We start from the raw sequence: 23,085 nt of genomic DNA, 5'->3' as shown, positions 1-23,085 counted from the left end.
CACCAGATGCCTGGAGGAAGAACGCCTCATCTTCTGCCTCGGAACACTTCAACCCCAGGGCATCAATGTGGATTTTAACAGTTTCCTCATTTCCCCTTCCCCCACCTCATCCTAGTTTCTAACCTCCAGCAACTCGATCCCTGACCTGTCCGGACTTGTCCGACCTGCCCAGCTCCTTTTCCACCTATCCACTCCCCCCTCTCCTCCCTGACCTATCACCTTCATCTCCTTCCCCACTGACCTATTGTACTCTATGCCACTCTCTCCCCACCCCCCCCCTCCTCTAGCTTATCTCTCCACGCTTCAGGCTCTCTGCCTTTATTCCTGATGAAGGGCTTTTGCCCGAAACGTCGATTTTTGCTGCTCGTCGGATGCTGCCTGAATTGCTGTGCTCTTCCAGCACCACTGATCCAGAATCTGGTTTCCAGCATCTGCAGTCATTGTTTTTACCTTATTTTTTTTCTCAGTCCATTCTTCATTTAAGTGTACTCATTTTCTTCTTAGAATGCATTTTTGTTTAATGATGAGAAATTCACAACTGCAGTGTTAAGCATTTTTAACCAAGAATAATGATTTCTGCATTGCAATATTGGACATATTTGCTGCAAATTGAATTGTTTATAGTAGAAAGAAAAGGGAAATTATTAGAAATGCTGGTTAAGCGAGAGAAGAAGAGGAAAGAAAAATAAATGAGAGCCTGCATTATTTAAACGAAATAGGCATGGCTATGTTGTATAAGTTGAAATTTCTGTTGAGTCCTCTGCTTAATTTAAGTCCATTTCACCCAAAGTCAGCCAATCTAGGACAGAAGTTTGAGGGATTTTGTTCAGTATTCAGTGTAAATAGCTGCATTAATTAAATCAGGTTACCACTGTTAAATATATTGAGGACTATTTTTTAATGCAACGTTCGTTTCAAACTCTCCTAGTCACTGCCTCGTTTCCCTGGTGATTGGCAGATCTTATGGTCAATTATTTGCAAATTAAATTCAGCTGAAAGCTGAGCAAAGGAATGTGTTTGGGAAGAAGAACAATTTTGAGTTTGTGCTCAGTTGGCAGGTTGAGTGATAGTAGAAAGAAAAGGGTGTCCAGAATGGAAACTCTTATTGGCTGTATGGTCTACCCTCACTTCTCCTATACTTTAAATGTTCTGAGAAGTATGTAGTTGCCAGAGAGTAAACCAAGGTAGATGCTGAGATGTTGTTTGCAGAGAATTTTAAATTTGACATAAAAATCTTTTCGCAACTGGTGACAATAAGGGATACCGATTGATTTTTTTTTCAAATGAGGTTTTATTTTCTAAACTTGTTTTTTTAGGCTCACTTCTACATCATGCATATTTCTCACTTTGGAACATTAAGCCAGTTAGCAATATATTCTCACATCTCTACAGGTCTTGTTAATTCAGTCACGTCAACGTTGGTTTTTCATTCAACTAATGTTCCTAAACACTGCTGCTTAGTAGATGGTCCCAGATTGGAAGTTTCTTAAATTGATGATATGCTAAATTCATCTCCTTTCTGACAAAACAGTTAAGGTCCCTGTTTTGCTGTCCTTGCCAAAGAGATTCCTTTTAAGATTGTATAATTAATAATCAGTAAATGTATTAAGGTTTGGAATGGTATATATTAGCATCCGGACATACAACTTGGAAATTTTCAATTTTTCATTTCACCCTTTGGTTCACAAAGTAGTTGAGGCATCATGAGAATTTAAATTTGGAAAGGAGCAAAGAGTTACAAGCCTTAGTGAAGTATAATTGGGTAACAGGAAAAGAAGCACCATTAGCACCCCAGTTATAACATAGGTGTTGTCAGTTGTTTGTATACGTGTATTTAAAAATAGGTTGCTCTGAGTTCCTGTAGCTGTGAAGCATAATTCAGTGCTACCAACAGCTTTAAAATTCAAAGTGATTTTTAATTACCAGCAGCAACATCTTTACAGTTACTGTTAGCAATTGTACTGCTCTAGATGATGTACATTCTTTAAAAATCAGCTGAAGATGGCATTGTAGGGAAGGTGTTTGACTGATGATGTGTGCATATAATGGGAATTGGTACATGCTGTTAACATTGCCAGATGGTGCTGAATATTCACTGATTATTTTTAAATGTGAGCTGGGACTTCCTAATCATTGAATTCATGATGATGTTCCAGGAGTTATTACATGGGAATGAGGTATTGACAAATGCTTCTTGCCATAAACACACTGACTTACTTGTGTTTTTTGTACATTTACAAATGAGATGACAAAGTACAGTCTTCTCAGAAGACAAAAGTTCTTTGGGAGACTGAAAAAAGATTAAACTGGTTTGAATTTTCAGTGGCAGGGCTTCCTGAATATGGATTGTTGGAAAGTGGAGAGTTGGAATTATATAAATAATACCATTATTCTTGTAGCTTGTTATTTTGGTGTAAAATATCTCTTACATGCTTAATTCACATAATGAATTGCATTTTGCATAAAATGTCTATTTTCAGGCATTATCTGCATGAACAGCATTATTTGCAATTACTCTCAAATATGCCACTGGGAACATAGAAATCCCAAAAGGCTTCGAGGGTTGGAGGCAGGGAGGGAGTAAATCTGTCAAGGACTCTGTAAAGTAGGATGAACATTTTAAAGTGAAAGCATTGTTGGGTCAGGAGCCAGTGTCGGTCAGTAAGAACAAGAATGATAAGAGTACGCAGGCTTAGTGCTGGACTGGGTATTTGAGTGGAAGCTCCTATCAGGGCCAGGACCATACACAGCCTCAAGTTTACAATGGTCTGGTAAGCCATGGATTTGTGGCAGAGACAAAAGATGATCACTTCAGTCTTTGCAATATTTAGTCAGAGGGAGTATTTGTTCATGAAATACTGGATGCAGGATTAGCAATTTGACAAATTAGAGATGGTGCAGTGGCTGAGAGGGAGAGTGGTGATGGTATAATATATATGGAGCCTGATATATTTTTCAGAAGATGTAGCTCAGAAATATCATGTGGTTGAGAAAAAGATTAGATTCTCAGGCACTATTATGGGAGGAAAAAGAGAAGCCAAGAAAAGTAAGCAATTAAATAAGTTTTTATGAGCAATTATAGGCCGGTATTGGTTTTTCTTAAGAAATTGATTGAAGTCAGTGGTAGTTACAATTTGACATACGTGTATAGCTGTTCATCCTAGGAATCCACATAAGACCAGAAGACATAGGAGTGGAAGTAAAGCCATTCGGCCCATCGAGTTCACTCCACCATTCGATCATGGCCGATGGACATTTCAATGCCACTTAACTGTACTCTCCCCGTAGCCCTTAATTCCTTGCAAGATCAAGAATTTATCAATCTCTGCCTTGAAGACATTTAGTGTCCCGACCTCCACTGCGCTCCATTGCAATGAATTCCACCACTCTCTGGTTGAAGAATTATCTTCTCATTTCCATTCCAAGTTGAGACCCTCTAATTCTAAGACTGTGCCCATGGTCCTAGTATCCAGACGTGACGGAAACAAATTCCCAGCGTCCACCTTTTCTAAGCCATGCATTATCTTGTAAGTTTCTATTAGATCTCCCCTCAACCTTCTAAACCCCATTGAATACAATTCCAGGATCCTCAGCCGTTCATCATATGTTAGACCTACCATTCCAGGGATCATCCGTGTGAATCTCCGCTGGACACGCTCCAGTGCCAGTATGTCCTCCCTGAGGTGTGGAGCCCAAAATTGGACGCAGTATTCTAATGGGTTTATAAAGTCTTAGTAGCACATCGCTGCTTTTACATTCCAACCCTCTTGAGATAAATGACAACATTACAAATTTGCTTTTTTAACCATGGACTCGGCCTGCAAGTTAACCTTTAGAGAATCCTGGACTAACACTCCCAGATCCCTTTGTACTTTGGCTTTATGAATTTTCTCACCATTTAGAAAATTGTCCATGCCTGTATTCTTTTTTCCAAAGTGCAAGACCTCGCATTTGCTCACATTGAATTTCATCAGCCATTTCTTGGACCACTCTCTTAAACAGTCTAAATCTTTCTGCAGTCTCCCCACCTTCTCAGAACTACCTGTCTGTCCGCCTAACTTCGTATCATCAGCAAACTTCACCAGAATGCCCCCAGTCCCTTCATCCAGATCATTGATATAAAGTGAACAGCTGCAGCCCCAACACCGAACCCTGCGGGAAACCATTTGTCACCGGCTGCCATTCTGAAAAAGAACCTTTTATCCTAACTCTCTGCCTTCTGTCGGACAGCCAATCTTCAATCCATGCCAGTAGTTCACCTCGAACACCATGGGTCCTTACCTTATTCAGCAGCCTCCCATGACGCCCCTTATCAAAGGCCTTTAAGAAGTCTAGGTAGAGAACGTCCACTGGGTTTCCCAGGTCTAATCTACTTGTTACCTCTTCAAAGAATTCTAACAGGTTTGTCAGGCACGACCTCCCCTTACTAAATCCATGCTCACTTGTTCTAATCTGACCCTGCACTTCTAAGACTTTAGAAATCTCATCCTTAACGATGGATTCTAGAATTTTACCTGCAACCGAGTTTAGGGTAATCGGCCTATAATTTTCTATCGTTTGAATTGATCCTTTCTTGAACAAGGGGGTTACAACGGCGATTTTCCAATCACCTGAGACTTTCCCTGACTCCAGTGACTTTTAAAAGATTACAACCAACGCCTCCGCTATTTCCTTAAAGACACAAAGTATTTATTACATTTTTCACTGTAATTACCTTTATTTAAACAGTAACACCATTAAATCCGATCTTGCCTTCTCCCTTTCAAATTGCAGACTGAACTCTACCATATTATGATCGCTGCTTCCTAAGTGTTCCCTTACTTTAAGATCTTTTATAAAGTCTGGTTTATTACATAGCACTCAGTCCAGAACAGCCTGTTCCCTTGTGGGCTCCATCACAAGCTGTTCCAAAAAGCCACCTTGTCAGCATTCCATGAATTCCCTTTCTTTGGATCCACCGGCAACACTATTCACCCAGCCCATTTGCATATTGAAGTCCCCCATGATCATCGTGACCTTGCCTTTTTGACATGCCCTATCTATTTCACGGTACATCTTGTGCCCCTATCCTGACCACTGCTGGGCAATCCGTATATAAGTTCCATTATGGTTTTTTTGCCTTTGTGTTTCCTCAACCCCACTCACACAGACTCCACATCATCTGACCCTATGACATTCAGTGCTATAGATTTAATTTCATTCTTGACTAACAAGGCAACCCCCCCCCCCCCCCCCACCTCTCTGTTTTTTTGATAAATTGTAAATCCTTGGATGTTTAACTGCCAGTTGTAAACCCCCTGCAACTATGTCTTTGTGATGCCTACCACATCATAATCATTCACGATGATTTGTTCTGTTAATTCATCCATTTTGTTATGAATACTGCAAACATTCAGGTAAACCTAATTTTCTTATCCTCATGGTTTCCATCACCTCTAGTAGTAGGTCCCACATCATACAGCACATCACCTGTCCAGCCATCTTTACTTATTTAATTAATTTATACAAATTTATGAGTTAAATAATTTCTTTTACTTCTCTGTCATCTTATTCACTTAACCAACTAATAGTAAACTTTTAATCAATCACACAATACACAAGAAATATAAATTTAAATGCCTTACCTTAGCAACACACGAGAGTCCTTTTTTATTGATTGGAGGAGGAGGGCGGGTGGGAGACAGTACATGTGTGGTGTCTTGGGATTCAGTCTCTGCCAAAATATATACCTGAAACTCCCGAGGTAAGTTTTTATATTAAATTACCTTCCTATCAGGCCACTGGTCCTTGCTGTCACTCCTCCCACTCCAACTGCCACTGAAAATGAAGAAGACTATGTATTATTAAATGTTAGGCGAAGTGAATGTATCTGGACAATAGTACAGCTGAAATTGAGTTGCAGTTGTGTGCAATACTAATTTGAAAAGAGTTGTCAGTACATTTCTGTTTGTATGCATATGGAAATATGGTGCTCCAACTCTCCTCTTAGGTTTTGTGATATGGTTGATTTATGCGGACCTGTATCCACCTATGTTCAATCTGCTTACGTTGAAAAAGAATGGAGGAACTTTATTCAAATATCAAAATATCTAAGATAGTTGAGATCTGATATCACTTTCTTGGAGTGAGAGCAAATATTTTTCAAAAAGAGCTGGGAAATGGAACAGTCCTTAACTCCTAATAATATTTCCTGATCTTTTTTGGCTTCACAATAGGAATAAGAATCTTGGGAGGTTATTTGAGGTAAGAGAGGTTGATGTGTTTTAAACTGGGGCAACAATGAAGGATTGAAGACAGATTGGTATATTCACAGTACAATTGGAAATGCACATATTCAGTGTTATGATACTATTACACTATGATATTTCTCTGAGCGTATGTTGAGAGTGTGGTGTTGGAAAAGCACAGCAGGTCAGGCAGCATCTGAGGAGCAGGAGAATCGATGTTTTGGGCATAAGCCCTTCATCAGGAATTAATCAACATTTCGGGCATAAGCCCTTCAGTGGGACTTACGACCGAAATGTCGATTCTCCTGCTCCTCGGATGCTGCCTGACCTGCTGTGCTTTTCCAGCATCACATTCTTGGCTCTGATCTGCAGTCCTCACTTTGTCCTAGTTGATTTCTCTGAGCATGGCCAACATTACTGTTATAAAGGTAAAAACAAGGACTGCAGATGCTGGAAACCAGATTCTAGATTAGAGTAGTGCTGGAAAAGCACAGCTGTGCTTTTCCAGCGCCACTTTAATCTAGAATATTACTGTTAATGCTAGACAGTCTCCATGCCAGTCATAAGAACATAAGAATTCGGAGCAGGAATAGGCAATTCAGCCCCTCGAGCCAGCCCTATCATTTAATATGATCAAGACATGAAGGGCAATCTTTTACGCGTGAGGATCTGAAACCTGAATATAGGCTGAGTTAACTAATTGTTGTCAGGAACAACCACTTAATACACATTCTTACTAACTTAGGTGGAAATAAAATGGCTTCTTAATGCAAATAACATAACAAAATAACTTATAGGCTGCAAATTGACAATTCTGCTTAAAGCTGCATAAAATGGCTTTTAGCCCTGCTAAATCTGCATAATTGACTTGATCACAGTCTGTCTCAACAAAGATTAGCAGACAATGCTTCCTTTACAGCATAGAAATAACTAGGTGAGATAAGAAGCTACTGGCCATCCTAACTGACCTTAAACTGCAGGTGCAAAAACTCGATTCATGAGATAAGAATGGCTTAGGTTTTGGAAAGCAAAGTTAGTTCCCAGGAAATATCATTGGGTTGAATTGCTGTCAATAAAACCATTCCATTAATTAATTGGTAATTATGTACGATTATGGCCTGTACCTCTCTTTAAGAAAAGTATAAAAATGTCTTTATTTTAAGCCATGTGCACAGTTCCTCTGAGGAACACGGAAGTGTTTAACCTCTGTGTTTCTGGATGATCTGTGTCCGGCTGTGAGTAAAGAACCAGGCAGATTGCTAGTGTTTATTGACCGATCGCAGAACAGAGGCTTCACCCCACAAAAAGGGGTTCCAAATCTTCACACGGAATGTGGTTCGTGTGTGGAATAAACTTCCAGAGGATATGGTGGATGCGGGTGCAGTTACAACATTTAAAAGGTATTTGGATAAGTACATGAACAAGACATGTTTGAAGGGATATTGGCCAAAGGAATAGTTTAGTTTGGGATTATGGTTGGACCGTTAGATCGGCCTCCATGATGTATGACTCTATGACTGATCTAACTTTGGCCCCAACTCCACTTTCATGACCTTAAAGGTCTCCAAAATACTTTAACCCATGACTAATTACAATTTTGCCCCTTTCTTCCTTAAATTTGGGGCAGCATGGTGGCTCAGTGGCTAGCACTGCTGCGTCACAGCGCCAGGGACCCAGGTTTAATTCCATCCTTGGACGACTGTCTGTTGGAGTTTGCACATTCTCCTCTGAGTGCTCCAAAGATGTGCAGGTTAAGTGGATTGGTTATGCTAAATTGCCCATCGTGTACAGGGATGTGCAGGCTAGGTGACATGGGAAATATAGGATTACAGGGATAGGGAAGTGAGGTGAGTCTAGGTGTGATGCTCTTTGAAGAGTCGGTGTGGACTTGTTGGGCCAAATGGCCTGTTTAAACACTGTAGGGATTCTATTCTATTGATTCAAAAAATTTACACAATGTCACAACATCCACCACACACTGGGATAGTGACTTCCACAAGTTCATAAACCTCTGAGAGAAGTAATTCCTCCTTATCTCTGTTTTAAATCTGCTACACTTTATCCTAAAACTGTTACCATCTGACCTGACATTGAAGTGGTCAAAGCAGATCATTCTGACTTGTTTGGTTTCATGCAATTCTTCTGACATGAGGTCAGTCCTAACACTTGATTAGTATTGCACAAATTTATCATTGATGAGACAAATCTGTTTCCATGCTGTACATCTCTATGACTCTATAGAACTGAATTGCACCAGTTTTGATATAAGTATAGCTGACGAGGCACCAGAGAGAATCAGAGGTACTGAGGACACGATAAATAAACGCATTGCAGAATTGATACCTATTTCTACAATTTATTTCCACCAATCAATTAAATTACTGGATGCAAACATTGCCTTAGTTACTTTGTCTCCTTGGGTTAACCCAAAGTGCCTAATCAGAGAATTCTGCTCGTGAAGTCTGAAACTAGGTAACTGTGCAAGATTAAAAATACATTGTTTTGCTTGATCCTTCAGAAAAACTTGAACCTTGACTGCTTTTAATCCTATTTTGTTTTTAATTGATTGTGAATTTTTTTTTTTGCTACTTACTGTGCTTAAAACAACTTGGTTGTAGTGTAATTGCTATTTATAAATATTTTACAAATGTGTTTTTTTTCCCAGGATCATCACTTAGTGTTTCAGTTGTTACAAGGTCTACTGGATTCTTCGTGAGTATGCAGTTATTTGGCTATTAAATATAGTTTGAATACACAAAGTCAACTGGTTAAAGTCTGCTTTGGAACTTTTCAAGGCTGATGGGTTTTCACAATATTTGTGAACCACCAGCTGGTAATACTTGCAAATAACTTGCTCATACTTTCTGCTGATATGATTAAAATCAGATTACAAGTCAAAGGCAAGTATTAGTATTTTCAGGGATTTGGAACAAGTGAACTTGGATTGAAGAGTGGCAAATAATCATAAATTAACACCTATCAGCGCAGGATTTGAATGACCTTTAGCAAAAGTAAAGAAAAGAAAGGTTTTCAGCATTACCATTAATGGCACACTAAAGTGTATTAATTCCATTAAGCAGTAAAGCCAATACACCAGAATTTGGGTTTCTCTTCCCGTACACATCGTTATTCACACTCACTGTATTAATTGGATTCGTGGGCAGACTGATAAGGCCATAAGGTGATAGGAGGAGAAGCAGGCCATTCAGCCCATCAGGTCTGTTTAGTCATTCCAAGAGATTGTGGCTGATTTAAATAATCCTCAAGTCCACTTTCCTGCCCTTCGTAACCCTTGATTCCTTTACTGATTATAAAATCTATCTCAAAGTCTTGAATATATTAATGACACAGCCTCAAAAGCCCTCTGCAGAAAAAACTATCCACCGATTCACTACCATCAGAGAATAAATCTCTCCTTGCCTCTATTTCAAGTGGACAACCGCTAATTCTTAAATTATTCTCTATGTTTCAAGACTCTGTCACAAAGGGAAGCAGCCTATCTGCAACTATCCCATCAAGCTCTCTAAGAATCTTGTTGTTTCAATAAAGAAACCTCTGTTCTTCTGGACTCCAGAGGGTACAGCCCAACTTTCTCAACATCTTCCCATAAGACAGTCCCTCCTCACCCAGGATCAGTCTTTTGATGTTTACCTAGACTACTCCAATGCAGAATATTTTTCCTTAGATAAGGAGCTCAGAACTGTTCACAGTATTCCAGTGGTGGTCTGACTAGTTCTTTGTATACTTTTAACAAATTCTACCTACTTTTATACTCTATTCTCATTGAACTAAACACAAACATCCCATTTGCCTTACTTGTTGAATCTCAATGCTAGCTTTTCGTGATTGACTGATGAGGACCCCCAAATCCCATACTCTGTAGGTCTCTGCAGTTGTTCTTCATTTAAATAATATTCCCCTCTTCTTTATGCACTTTGGCAGGAAGAATATTAATTATCTCACATTTTCCCACATTGTATTCAATTTGCCAGGCTTTTACCCACTCGCATGACCTGTCTATATCCCTCTGCAGATTCTTTGTGTAATTCCCATCATTTACATTCCCATTTATTTTGCATCATCTGGAAATTTAGCTGTACTAGATTCATTTTCCTCATCCAATTCACTATCATATGTTATAAGTTATTGTTCCCCAGCACCGATTCCAAAGGCACTCCTCTAGTTATAGGTTGTCATCTTGAAAGTGTCCTCCTTATCCCAACTCTCTGCCTTCCATTAGTTAGCTAGTGCTCCATTCATATTAATATACTACCTCCAACACCGTGGACTCTTATCTTATTAAGTTGCCTAAAATGTGGTATCTTATCAAACGCCTTCTGAAAATTCAAATATATAACATCCGCTGTTTCCCCTTTATCTGTTCAGCTTATTATGTCCTCAAAGAAGGCTAGTAAAAAATGTCAGGTGTGACTTCCCCTTTGTGAAGTCATGCCAACACTGTATCATCATTTGCACTTCTAAATGCCTACTCCTTAACAACACAAATTTTATGCATCAAGTCACTGGGATCATGATGCAAAAGAATTAGCATGTCATTGTGGTACCACTCAGTAGTATGGGATACTCATACTGATGAGCAGGGGAAAATATTCTGTTGATAGACAATTTCTTTACCCTGAATGTTGGAATGGATGTGTTCCATCCTAGGGGATTGATATAATTTAAGGTTTTTTTGAGTTTTTAAGAATCTTACTTGGAGTCTGCAAAGATGATTTCCATAAATAAATGGCACATTACTACATTGTTCTATAGTGAATACTTTTTTTGTAAAAACCTGTGCTTTCTATTCTATTTATTGTCTATCCTCAAATAATGTCATGTTAGGAACATTTTAATACATGTGTTTAATATATGCAGCTATCCTCATTTATGTATTCCCTTTCTTCTTGTTATCACTTTTTATTGCTTCTTGTTATCTTTTATCTTTGCAGCTTCTGCACCAACGTCAGCACCTGGCAATTTTAAAGTTCACCTCCCTGTTTACTGTCACAAAAACTGAGCTTAGCGTGTCACACAAGTTAGATGGAAAATAAGTCACCTTCTGCATTGTCTATTTAAATGCCCTTAAGTCAAATGGAACAGGTTAATTGCACATAAAAGCTCCTGCTTGAGCCAAACCAACATTGAATCTCTATTATATCAGCATGGACGTTTCTATTTCCCAAATACCGATGTTACTGATCCGAGTAAGTGTCTACATTAGTACTGAACTGTTCACAGTTTGTACAATGGGTTCATGGTGTCAGGAACTGGGTTATGTCAACCTCTAACCTCAAACTTAAGTGGAAGCAGGAATTGTTCAACCTGGGACAGGTTATGAACTCTGATGCAGTCCGTTCAAGTACTGGGGAATTTCAGCTCTTGAAAGCAGATTGCATTGAGCCATATGAAATGTGAATATTTGAAAAAAGAACAAATTATCAACTCACCTCAAGCTCATTATCAAAAGCATGTTTTTTGCACTCAAGATTTCTTTTTGAGAGTCAGGTTGAGTGACAAAAAGAAGTGGCTTAATGATGTTGGATCTGATTGTATCAACTGTGACAAAATCGGTTTCCTCCCGCTGTCCAAAGATGTGCAGGTCAGGTGAATTGGCCATGCTAAATTGCCGGTAGTGTTAGGTAAGGGGTAATTGTAGGGGTATGGGTGGGTTGCGCTTCGGCGGGTCGGTGTGGACTTGTTGGGCCGAAGGGCCTGTTTCCACACTGTAATGTAATGTAATCTAATCTAAAATACATGTCTTTGAATTTTAAGTAACCTTCTAGTTTTAGTAGAGACCGGACGGGGTGGGAAAACAATGCATTCTAATAAGGATGGCTGCCTCGTATTAAATCTGCTTTCCTGTCAAAGGTGCTGATTGAAGCAGTGAATTATGAACATTTGTAGAGTCATACAGCATTGAAACAGACCCTTTGGTCCAACTAGTCTCCACTGACCATGTTGTCAAACTAAACTGGTCCAACCTGCCTGTGTTTGGCCCATGTTCCATATCCAAACCTTTCCTATTCATTTACTTTTCCAAATATCGTTTAACATTGTAGCTGTACCTGCATCCACCACTTCCTCTGGCAGTTTATTCCATACATGAACCACTTTCTGCATTTAAAAAAAAACTTGCCCCCCGTGTCCTTTTTGAATCTTTCTCCTCTCTCTTTAAAAATATGCTCCCTAGTTTTGATCTCACCCACCCTAAGGCAAAGACCTTTTGCTATTCGCCTTATCTATATCCCTCATGATATTATGTATCTCTATAAGGTTACCCCTCAACCTGCTATGTTCCAGTGAAAAAGTTCCCAGCCCATTTTTATAGCTCCATTCCTGGTAAATCTTTTCTGAATCCTCTCTAGTTAAGTGATATCTTTACTTGGAGAAAGTGAAGCCAAGTTAATGAGCTTCAGAATTTAACTCTGGCTGACTGGGTTACCTGGACTTTACGAATCCTGGCAGCTAAAGTGAAGTGAGGGCAACTAGGTGAGAAGAGATTATCCTGAACTGCTGGTTGACCAGGAGAAACAGCTATGCTCCCTCTCCACCCACTAAATTGACCTTCTGACCTTAGCACCATCATAATCTCCACAACTTCCCCTGATCATCATTTGCAGGTTCCTTTTCGAGCCTGGGATTTTTTATGCATAGTATAATCATTCTGTATTCAATATCATTTTGTTATCATCTAATTGGATTGATGTGCTAGAAAATTGCAGAAGTCAAGAGATTTCATAACCTTCAAAGAAAAGGACTTTGTTTCAATTTTTTTCTCCACCAAGGGAGCTAGCAGATTTGAAACAGGTTTCACTTTAAATAAGTGTTCAGCATACTGCTAATTCTTTATAACCGACTTGACAGATGAAATCTGTTTTGAAATCTGGAAATGTATTTTACTGTGTGAGGAATTAATCTCAGTGTTTTACATATTAAGCATGTTTCAGCAAGACTAGCCAGCTGTCAAAATGTTACAAAAAACGACTTTTGCAGTGTTGGTTTGCTTAGCTGAAAAGTAGGAACTGTTAGTTTGAATGGCTTAAAATATTCACAGTTGGATTTTTGTTTCAGAACTATACTGGTTTTTGTTGAATTGTATGGAATTGATAATGATGGACATTTTTGAACAGCTGGGCACTTTTTAATTTAATCAGTTAAGGAACGTGGCTATCAGTCTATACGGTGGTGCAGATATTCTGTGAGTGAACAATAACTTTCTAATGGTTATTCAGTTTATAATCCTCTAAAACATTTATGAAGCTTCGGATAGAGATGGGTGCAAACATCAATCCAAGGTTAATGTCTGCTTTTTATTGTAGAACCTTGTATTATCCAGACTCAGCAGCAGCTTGCATTTATATGGCAGCAGTAATGAATTGCTGCATCCCATGGTGCCTTTAGTATTTGCTTTGCCTGTTATTTATCAATATTTTCAAGGATAAAGCCTTGTACAAAATATTACTGCAAAGCTTTTTGACACCTCTTCCTGTTTAGTATTAATACAATAGATCACGAGGGAGTTGGAATCAGTTTACAGTATTTGCATTGCCTTCTCTTTGTTTCTGTGCTTGTGATACTGTTGTACTGTAATTGCAAAGCAAAGATTTCAGGACTCCTAATTATTAGCAATTTACTCACCAGATGATGGGAGGCCCCTTCTATTGTAATTGATAATGAGGGTTTTGGTACACAGTTAAATTAGAACATAATACAGTCCCACTGTTTCTTTAACGTGGCAGCAAGACTCCAGTAGCAGTCTTGCCTCTGCAGAACACTGTTGTGGTTTCAGGCTCTGCTGCAGAACTTAAGTACTTAATTATTGCTGGCATTGTAGTGCAAGTGATGGTAAGACATGTTAATTTGCAGCTATGGCTGCCAGTTCAGACTACTAGACACCACATGGAATTTATTTGAGCCTACTGAACTTCAAATTGGCTTTCTGGAGTTGGGAAAGCTGTTTCCATTTAAATGGGAACAGGCAGAGCCTAACACTGGAACCCTTTCTGGCAAGGTAAGTCAATTAGACCCATTTAAAAGCCATAACAACTGTCTGTGAGCCTACCAGAATTCACTGGTGACTTTGCAATTAAATGAACTTGCTCAGTGCTCCCATAGCTCCCAAGAGCTATCCTTCTCAGGTTAACTTCTCTACATTGACCACTGAAATCAACTGGTCGACCAATTATGGAAATTATAGCCGTTTTGGAAATATGCTTGATGAACATTGGTTATTGTGGTCACATGTTTAACAGCATTTTTCCACATTAAAAATATTGGTGCACATTGGACTCCAAGTGTGATAAGTGCTGTATGAATATGCAGTATTTCTTCCATTCATGTATGTATGTATGTACGTATGCATTTATCTATTTATTGTGTGCCGAGTTGGAGCCGAGCAATTGCCTGATCAGTGGTTCGATGGATTTCTTTAATGCTCCCTGCAAGTGTTATCAGTGGACATTCCTTGGTAATGTGAGTCATTGTTTGGTCTGCACATCAGCTGTAACCTGGATGTTCTTGGTGAACACACTGATGTTAGCAGGCTGCACAGAGGCCTTGACCAGCCCAGAAATAGATTAAAAGTCACTGTTGACTTTCAAAGTGTTTGCGTCTCAAAATGTTGGTGTGCATGTGCAATATGTCATCAAGAAAGTGAATGGGATGCAATACTTTATTATGAGGGATATTGAATATAAAAGTGAGAATGTTTTGCTCCATTTATAAAGGGAGAGCACAAATCAAATACTGCTTGCAGTTTAGGTCTTATTATTGAAGGAAGATTGTTAATGTATTCGACACAGTTCAGCTGAGGTTTTACTGGATTGATACCTTCAGTGAATGGATTGTCTTCAGTGGATGGGATGGACTGTACATGGGGTCTTCGATTAGAGAATGGCTTCTGGTCAATCTTTTATCCTGTCAGTCTTCCTGTCATGGTTCCTCAGCATGGTAGTTTGAAACCATTGTGGGGCAGTTTGAGAGAAGACATACTGCTGATGGATTGAGGATGCTTTTGAATAAGGTAAGGATTGGATTGGAGTAGGCTTTCTCTAGTAGCCTGTTGCATTTATCCTCCTGACCTGGGTAGGGAGAGTGGCAGTTTGCTCAGGGCTGTGATTTAGTGAAGGTGAGTCATGAGAAGAATGTGTGTGATGATGTACATTGTTGAGTTGAGCTGCACATTGGTAACTTGTGGGTGTAGGCAGATCGGTACCACACTGGGTCTCAGAATTCTGCAGGTGAGCAGGTTCACAGCTTGTGATCTCCATATGTAGTGGGCAGTTCAGCAAGGAAGATGTTGTGGGTTTTCGGTTCTGAAATCTCGGTGAGGTATTCTGGCTGCATAAGGTTCTATCAAAGGTAATACATGGATAAACAGGTTGGGGAATCCATGACATCTGGTTTTCTCTTAATATTGACGATGTGAAGGTCGAATCTGATGGATTCTGTTTTTGCTGGTACTCTGTTTTGGGCACCATGTCTTGCGTCAGTCGGCTGGCTTTATCTGTCAACTTGGAGAGAGTCTGCATCTTTATGCCATAGCAGACACCCTCTGCACAGATAAAATTCCAGGACCAGGTTGGGGAGTTGTGGCAGTTTTCCCTCTTATTGTAACCTATGTAGTATATTGGGTCATTTGGTTGCTGAAGGTTCGATTTGGAATTGTGCTGTCCACAGAAGGCTCACCAGCTCAGTCCAGATTTGCTTCTTTGTTGTCTATTTTTCCAGCAATGCTGCCCCTCCCCGAGGCAAAGGAGATGCCTTGCTACCTGATTGGTATTTGCAGACGGAGGCTTGACATTGTTGGTTGCTGGGCTGCTCTGAGGTGGCGTAGGACTCTCCAACACTTGCAACTTGTGTATGTGCAATGCAGGTTCTTTGAATTCCTGGATTGCACTGGATGAAGGCAATCAAGTGGTGTGCCATCTTGTTGGATGACAATTGGGTAATGCTATTTTTTCTTAGTTAACTCAACAGAATACGTTTCCATTTCTTAATGACGGAATAAACTTCTGACCTCTGTTGAAAAGAGTACAAATTCTTATCTCTCTCATTTTCTTCCAGCTAGAAAAAGTGTATATACATTTCTTTCATTAGGAGGGGTTAATCATAAAGTGTTCAACAACCTTCAAGAAAAAGCCACACCTATTTCTCTCAATCCGAAAGGCTTTAAGCTTAACTGACATTAATTAACTGAAAGATGCTTGGTGAAAGCAGAAAGAAAATCACGATATCATTAAATTGCATTTTCTCATGGTAAAAATTCTATTAATCAGTTGGCATCTTTACACCTAAGCTGCCTTTAAGGAGAACTCACTTTTGGAATAAAAATGGCAGAGTCCCAGGAGTAGGCTTGGAATATGTTTCAAAAGCTTAAATATCTAAATTGTTACTAATGAGCTCAGGAAGATCATACAATATTTTGGCTTGGGTCCCCAAAACATAATGCCTTGAGGATATTAAGAGATATTCTGCTTAGATTTTCTAGGTAGCGTAGGGTATAGCACAATCCATTTTATTCAACTCTGTATAGAGAAAGTTACATCTTATGTTGAAGCTAACGAGCTTGTGATAAAATATTTGCTGCTTTTCCTTTCTATTCAGAAATGTACTGAGGATCGACGTAGCAATCTTTGGATATTTTATATCAATTGTGATTAAATGTTTCAAGTTCTTTGCCTCTCAAAAGCTGTTTTTAAAATAGAATAATACCTGATCAGGTGCTATTCACAGCAGCATTGATTTACCAGACAACATAATGGTTTACTAAGTTGCAAATATGGCCTCTCGGTATTTATTTTTACCAATTTATGGTTGTATTTATGGCTTGCAGTCAGATATTAGTACATTTTTTCATAGGCTGTGGATGACGCTGGCTGTGCCAGAAGTTTTGTCAAATTCCTAATTGCTTTTGAGAATCTAATGGGGCGGGTTGCCTTCTTGACTTGCTGCACTCCATGTGTACACCCACATTTTCAGTTACCAAGCAAGTTGCAAGGTGTTGCCTGAGTGACGGTAAAGAGGAATGGCAATATATGCAGAGTCAAGATGGCTTGGAGGGAAACTTGCGGATAGTGGTCCCACTATGCATATATTGCCTTCCTCGTTCTAAGTGTTAGAGATTTTTCGGTTTAGAAGGTGCTATTGAAGAAACTTTGGCGAGTTCCTGTAGCATATCTTGTAGATGGTAGACACTGCTGTGACTCTTGAATGAACAGTAATAGAATTAATTGAACATAATTATATATTTCAGAGGGTAAGAGAGTATATCTTATGTAGAGCCCTACACACTAAGGTTGTGGTTCCATGTCATCTGACCACATTACGCACTAGCTCCTTCTGCAAATGCTCAACAATTCCCTTTCCTCCTCAATTACGTCCAGAGTGCTACCCCAAGGAACGTCTGCAATATTGGGAATGAGATGTTTGACTTGCCAAAGGTGCAATCAGTTTCCCTTGGGCTATATGTGACTTCAACCAGTGGAGAGCATTCTCCCACATTTCCATTGACCCCAGTGTTGCCTTGGGCTCCTTGACTCCACACTTAGTTAAGTGCTACCTTGATGTCAATGGCAGTAACTGTCATGTCAGTTCTTTTGTCCATGTTTGGATCAAGAATTTAATGAAGTAAGGTGCTGATGGAAAGCAAACTCTTTGTCAAAGAACGAGTGTTCCTTTGCCAGTGCTGTTTGTCAACACTGATGGAACTTCTTCCCTCACTTTGATAGCGATTGAGGTTAGACTAATGGGATGGTCATTGGATGGGTTGGATGTGTCCTGTTTTTTCGGCGCAGGATATTGCTGTGCACTTATTTGCATTGCTGTGTAAATGCCACTTTAGTAATTGTACCAGTTCTGGAGCAATAGTACATATCATCACTTTGATGTTCAGTTTATATTAAAGACCCATAGAACATTTTCTGTGAGAACATGTTCCTGATTTGACTTTGGATCCACTATTGAATATTGAGACTCATTGTACAAATAGATTTCATCTTTTAGAGTTCAACACCAAACAATTAGCCCTAATTTAGTGAGGGAGAGGCGGGTAGGAAGGGTTTTATGCACCTAATCTACAGATACTGTACTATATTTATAGTGTTCATTTCAGTTATTCATTACAAAATAGAGAGCAATTGCCTTAAAAGAAAACATTTAATCCTTGTTTGCTTTAAAGTCCCATATCAAAAGTATGACCATCATGACAAATACAGATGTGAAGTCGTGGGATTGTAGAATAAAACTTTACAAACACTACAACTACCAGAAGCCTTCATAAACATTACAGCCGATGAAGTATCTTTTGAAGGTATTAACTTTGATAGTGTGGGAAAAGGAACAAATATTTAACTTCTGTCCTGCATAATTCTCAGATTCTGAAACCAACAAATTTGATACATCTGCATATTATTCTTGGAATCCATTCATTTCTTTATTGTTAAAAAATGGCACATCTTTGTGACAGTAGTTACGTAGATGGATTGGAAGGGCTATGACTAGAAATATCCACAAAAAGATTTGGTAGAGGTATTCAAAACCATGAGTGATCTGGATTGTTCCTATTGATGGAAAAATCAAGTACCAGGGGGCAAACATTTAAGGTTATTAGCTAAAGAAGCAGCAGCAAAATAAGAGAAAATCTTTTCAAGTTGAGAATGTTTGTTTATGAGGCTGGAATGCAGTTTTGGGGATGGAGGCAGATTTAATCTTGGCTGTCAAAAAGACATTGGATTGTTATCAGAATATAAAATATTTGCAGGACAGCATGGTCACTTTGTGAATTGCTTTTGCATAGTCTCAGTATGGATTCAATTGACTGAATTCTCTCTGCTGTAAGCATTCTGTGATTCTAACTATCTTGTGCTTGTAATTCACCCCTCCAATCTCCCTGAAATTGTGATCAGTGTGCTTGGAAGACCTCACAGTAGAATGTACATTCTCAGTTGTGATTTAATGCCCCAAGGAGATAGCATCTGCATCTAGCTGCCGGAGCTTGGATGCCCCTTTCTGGGCTGTCTGCTGCTGTTCACTCTCAGCCAATTGCTTGAGTGCATTGTGAAGTCTGAGTTACAAGGTGAAAATCCAACTGTTCTTTCCTGGTCCCACTGAGGTATCTGAACTAGTGCATGGACTATGGTAACTGTCCTGCAATTGTGCACCCTTGGATTGATTGAACTTCCGTAAGGGACTATTTTCTTTGACTTCCATCAGCTTATTTTGCATGCATGAAAGTTCAGTGAAGATAAAAGGATTTAGCTATCTTTCTATCTGGAGTGTGAAATGGGTTTCAGGTTTTCTGAATGCAAGACAAGGGAGGCAGTTCAGATAATGAGCATTCCTTTTGAGAACTTAGACGGTCGCAATAGGCTTTTATTTACAAATTACAGCAAACATTATAATTGCAGAATTCAAGAAATCATGCAGCTTGCAGGCAATAGAAATAAATGCTGTTGGCTCTGTTTCACAGAACACTTCCCTCCACTCAGTTCAGATCTTAATATGAATAACACTGGTTGGCGGAAGATAATTGCACTGGGATTTTGGCTTATCTGGCTGGTCCCAAACCTATGAAAATATGCACAGTGCTGTCAGAGGAGCAGTGTTGTTGACCTTTAGAAGTTAAAATGAAAAACTCAAAAGGTTATTTTTCAGAATATCAACTGAGGTTATAATGCCTAGAACCATGCTTTATTTGAGCTTTTAAAAAGCAATACTGCATTTTGCAAACCCAGTGTGTGGGGAGCAGTCAGGATTGCTGCCAATATCAGAGGGTAAAGAACTGAAGTGTGGGCTGTGGCTAGGACATGACTTTGAGGTTGAATCAACATAACCTTTTACATAAATAAAAGCAAATTATTGCAGATGCTGAAATCTGAAACCAAAAGAGAAAATGCTGGAAAATCTCAGCAGGTCTGGCAGCATCTGTAAGGAGAGAAAAGAGCTGACGTTTCGAGTCTAACCGACCCTTTGTCAAAGCTGGTGCAGACAAGGGATTTGTGGGCGGCACGGTGGCACAGTGGTTAGCACTGTTGCCTCACAGCGCCAGAGACCCGGGTTCAATTCCCGCCTCAGGCGACTGACTGTGTGGAGTTTGCATGTTCTCCCCGTGTCTGCGTGGGTTTCCTCCGGGTGCTCCGGTTTCCTCCCACAGTCCAAAGATGTGCAGGTCAGGTGAATTGACCATGCTAAATTGCCTGTAGTGTTAGGTAAGGGGTAAATGTAGGGGTATGGGTGGGTTGCGCTTCGGCGGGGTGGTGTGGACTTGTTGGGCCGAAGGGCCTGTTTCCACAATGTAAATAATCTAATCTAAAAAAAACCACATGAATAATGTCCACAGGCTTTTCCAGTTTTATTCAATTGTCTTCAAAAGTTTGGTTTGCCTGTAGCTAATGATTAAATCCATGATGGTAGTGATAAAGGGCACAGTTTTAAATAAGGGATCTCCTATTTGAAATTAAAATAAGGAAGAATTTCTTCTGGTGGCCATTTATGTATGGAATTCGCTACCTCATAGAGCCACGGATTCTGGGTTACTGAGTATGTTAAGGCTGGTTTAGAAAGATTTTTGATTGATAAGGGATGTGAGTGTCAAGGAGGTGGTAATAATTGAGAGCAAGTGGTGTTGTTGGTCAGGTAGTAAAGCGAAATGAAGGCCACAATCAAAGCAGCCATGATCTTATTAAATTGAAGTGTAGACTTCAAATTTCTTCTGATCTTGATTAACCATTTTGTTAGGATTTTCTTCATTCTTTGTGTCATATCTTCTTCATGTTATGCCTCTTAAGTGTACTCTCCACCTTTACAACTGCTAATAGCTCTGCAAGTTTATCCAGTTATCAAGGTGTCCGAGTTAATCTTTCGAATAGGATTTTCTTCAGGATTTCAGTATTCTTCTAAACACCCCTTAGACTAACACGTGAGCTCGAGATCCTGTCAGAGATTGCCACTTTTGGAAATGTATGCCTCTGGAGGTTATGTGAGATCTAGGTTCCCGTGGTCAAATATATTTCAGTTTTCTGAAATGCTGTCCTTACTGGGACAGATTTCTGCATCAAGCTGTGGATGCTGAGTGGGCAAGCACTTTTAAGAATAAGCTTAATAGATATATGTTCAGTACTGCTATCAAGGGATTTGGAGCAAAGATGTGTATCCATTACCTCATTGACTGCTCCAATTGTGCAGATCACGGCATGATGTGGCACACTTTGTCCAGAATATACTGGAAGACCACACCCCATCACACCCACCCCATCCCCCAGACCCAAAACCAGTTTGAGCATTGGATACACATCATCAGTGACCTTATTGTCTGCTCCACCACAACCCTGGTTGAGGCATTTTGTATTTAATTCATCCAATAGATGTGTGTGACTCAGTATTGACTTCCCCACCACTTTTATTACGGACCTCACCCTGCTACCTCTATTGCACCCTCCTGAACTATGTCATGTGGACTGTGGGAAATAGCATTTTCCCCAGACATCTGACAAACGTTGATGAACAGACACTAGAAATAATGTCATACAGCACGGAAACAGACCCGTCGGTCCAACCTACCACACATCCCAATCTAATTCAGTCCCATTTCCCAGCATTTGGCCCATATCCCTCTAAACCTTTTTCCTATTCACATACCCATCCAGATGCCTTTTTAAATGTTGCAGTTGTACCAGCCTCAACCACTTCCTCTGGCAGCTCATTCCATACACACACCACTGTTTGCATGAAAAGGTTGCCCTTAGATCCCTTTTAAACCTTTCCCATCTCACCCTTAAACCTATGTACTCTCATTTTGAACTTCTCCATCCTAGGAAAAAGATCTTAGCTATTCACTTTATCCACACCCCTCATGATTTTATATATCTCTAGGTTGTCACCCCTCAGTCTGTGATACTCCAGGGGTAAAAGCCCCAGCCTTTTCAGCCTCTCCTTGGAACTCAAACCCTCCAGTCCTGGCAACATCCTTGTAAAATCCTTTCTGCACCCTCTCAGGTTTAACAATATCCTCTCTGTGGAAGGGTGACCAGAATTGAACACCGTATTCCAAAACTGGCCTCACCAATGTCCTGTTCAGCTGCAAAATGACATCCCAACTCTTATACTCAATGTTTTGACTGACTAGACTACTGAAGTTTGAGATGCCGGTGTTGGACTGGGGTGTACAAAGTTAAAAATCACACAACACCAGGTTATAGTCCAACAGGTTTAATTGGAAGCACACTAACTTTCGGAGCGTCACTCCTTCATCAGGTAGTAATGGAGGGCTCAATCCTAACACACAGAATTTATTGCAAAAATTTACAGTGTGATGTAAATGAAATTATACGTTGAAAAATTGATTGTCTGTTGAGTCTTTCATCTGTTTGAATACCATGATAGTTTCACTTCATTCATGTGTAAATTATAAAACCTTTTTTTAAAAAGTTGCATTCTCAGGTTAGCTGTTAACAATTGGTGATAGCTAGACAATATGTTGAAGGTGTTAGCCCCCTGTGTTCTCTGTCTATGCCATGATGTTTAGATTGATTTTAATCTTAAAAGTGAAATAATGAAGTTTTACATGAATTCATGCAGTTTTTGAGCAAAGTACAATGTAACCCTGCAAATACAAATTCACCCCACAAAATATATGTGTGCTTGTGTGTCTGTCTGTCTGGGTTGGGGGTTGTAAGTATGAGAAAGTGTGCATGTGTGTGTAGTGAGTGTACAAACAGGGTTATAGCTAAAGTGTGCCCGTTACAGCCTTTCACTTCTAGTTGCTGTACACATCTGTGCCTTGTGAATGCCATACTAGTGAATGGGAGGTGTCCAGATGGTTTGCGAGGGTTGGCAAATGCTGGAAGTCAGTGTCAGT

The 23,085-nt window shown here is 39.7% G+C and overlaps 1 protein-coding gene across 6 annotated transcripts in view; it reads left to right on the top strand.

The window, feature by feature from the left end:
• Window positions 1-23,085, top strand: part of vps8 (VPS8 subunit of CORVET complex) — a 555,322-nt gene that overhangs the window by 198,935 nt on the left and 333,302 nt on the right. For all 6 annotated transcript variants that reach the window (XM_043693080.1, XM_043693078.1, XM_043693079.1 and 3 more), the window contains one exon: window positions 8,893-8,939. In XM_043693080.1, the coding sequence (XP_043549015.1) occupies window positions 8,893-8,939 (47 nt within the window). The remainder of the gene's footprint in view (window positions 1-8,892; window positions 8,940-23,085) is intronic.

Source organism: Chiloscyllium plagiosum, chromosome 7 (genome assembly GCF_004010195.1).
Source record: "Chiloscyllium plagiosum isolate BGI_BamShark_2017 chromosome 7, ASM401019v2, whole genome shotgun sequence".
Lineage (NCBI taxonomy): Eukaryota > Metazoa > Chordata > Chondrichthyes > Orectolobiformes > Hemiscylliidae > Chiloscyllium > Chiloscyllium plagiosum.
The sequence above is the reverse complement of the archived record's forward strand: the minus strand, read 5'-3'. Positions and strand labels throughout refer to the sequence as shown.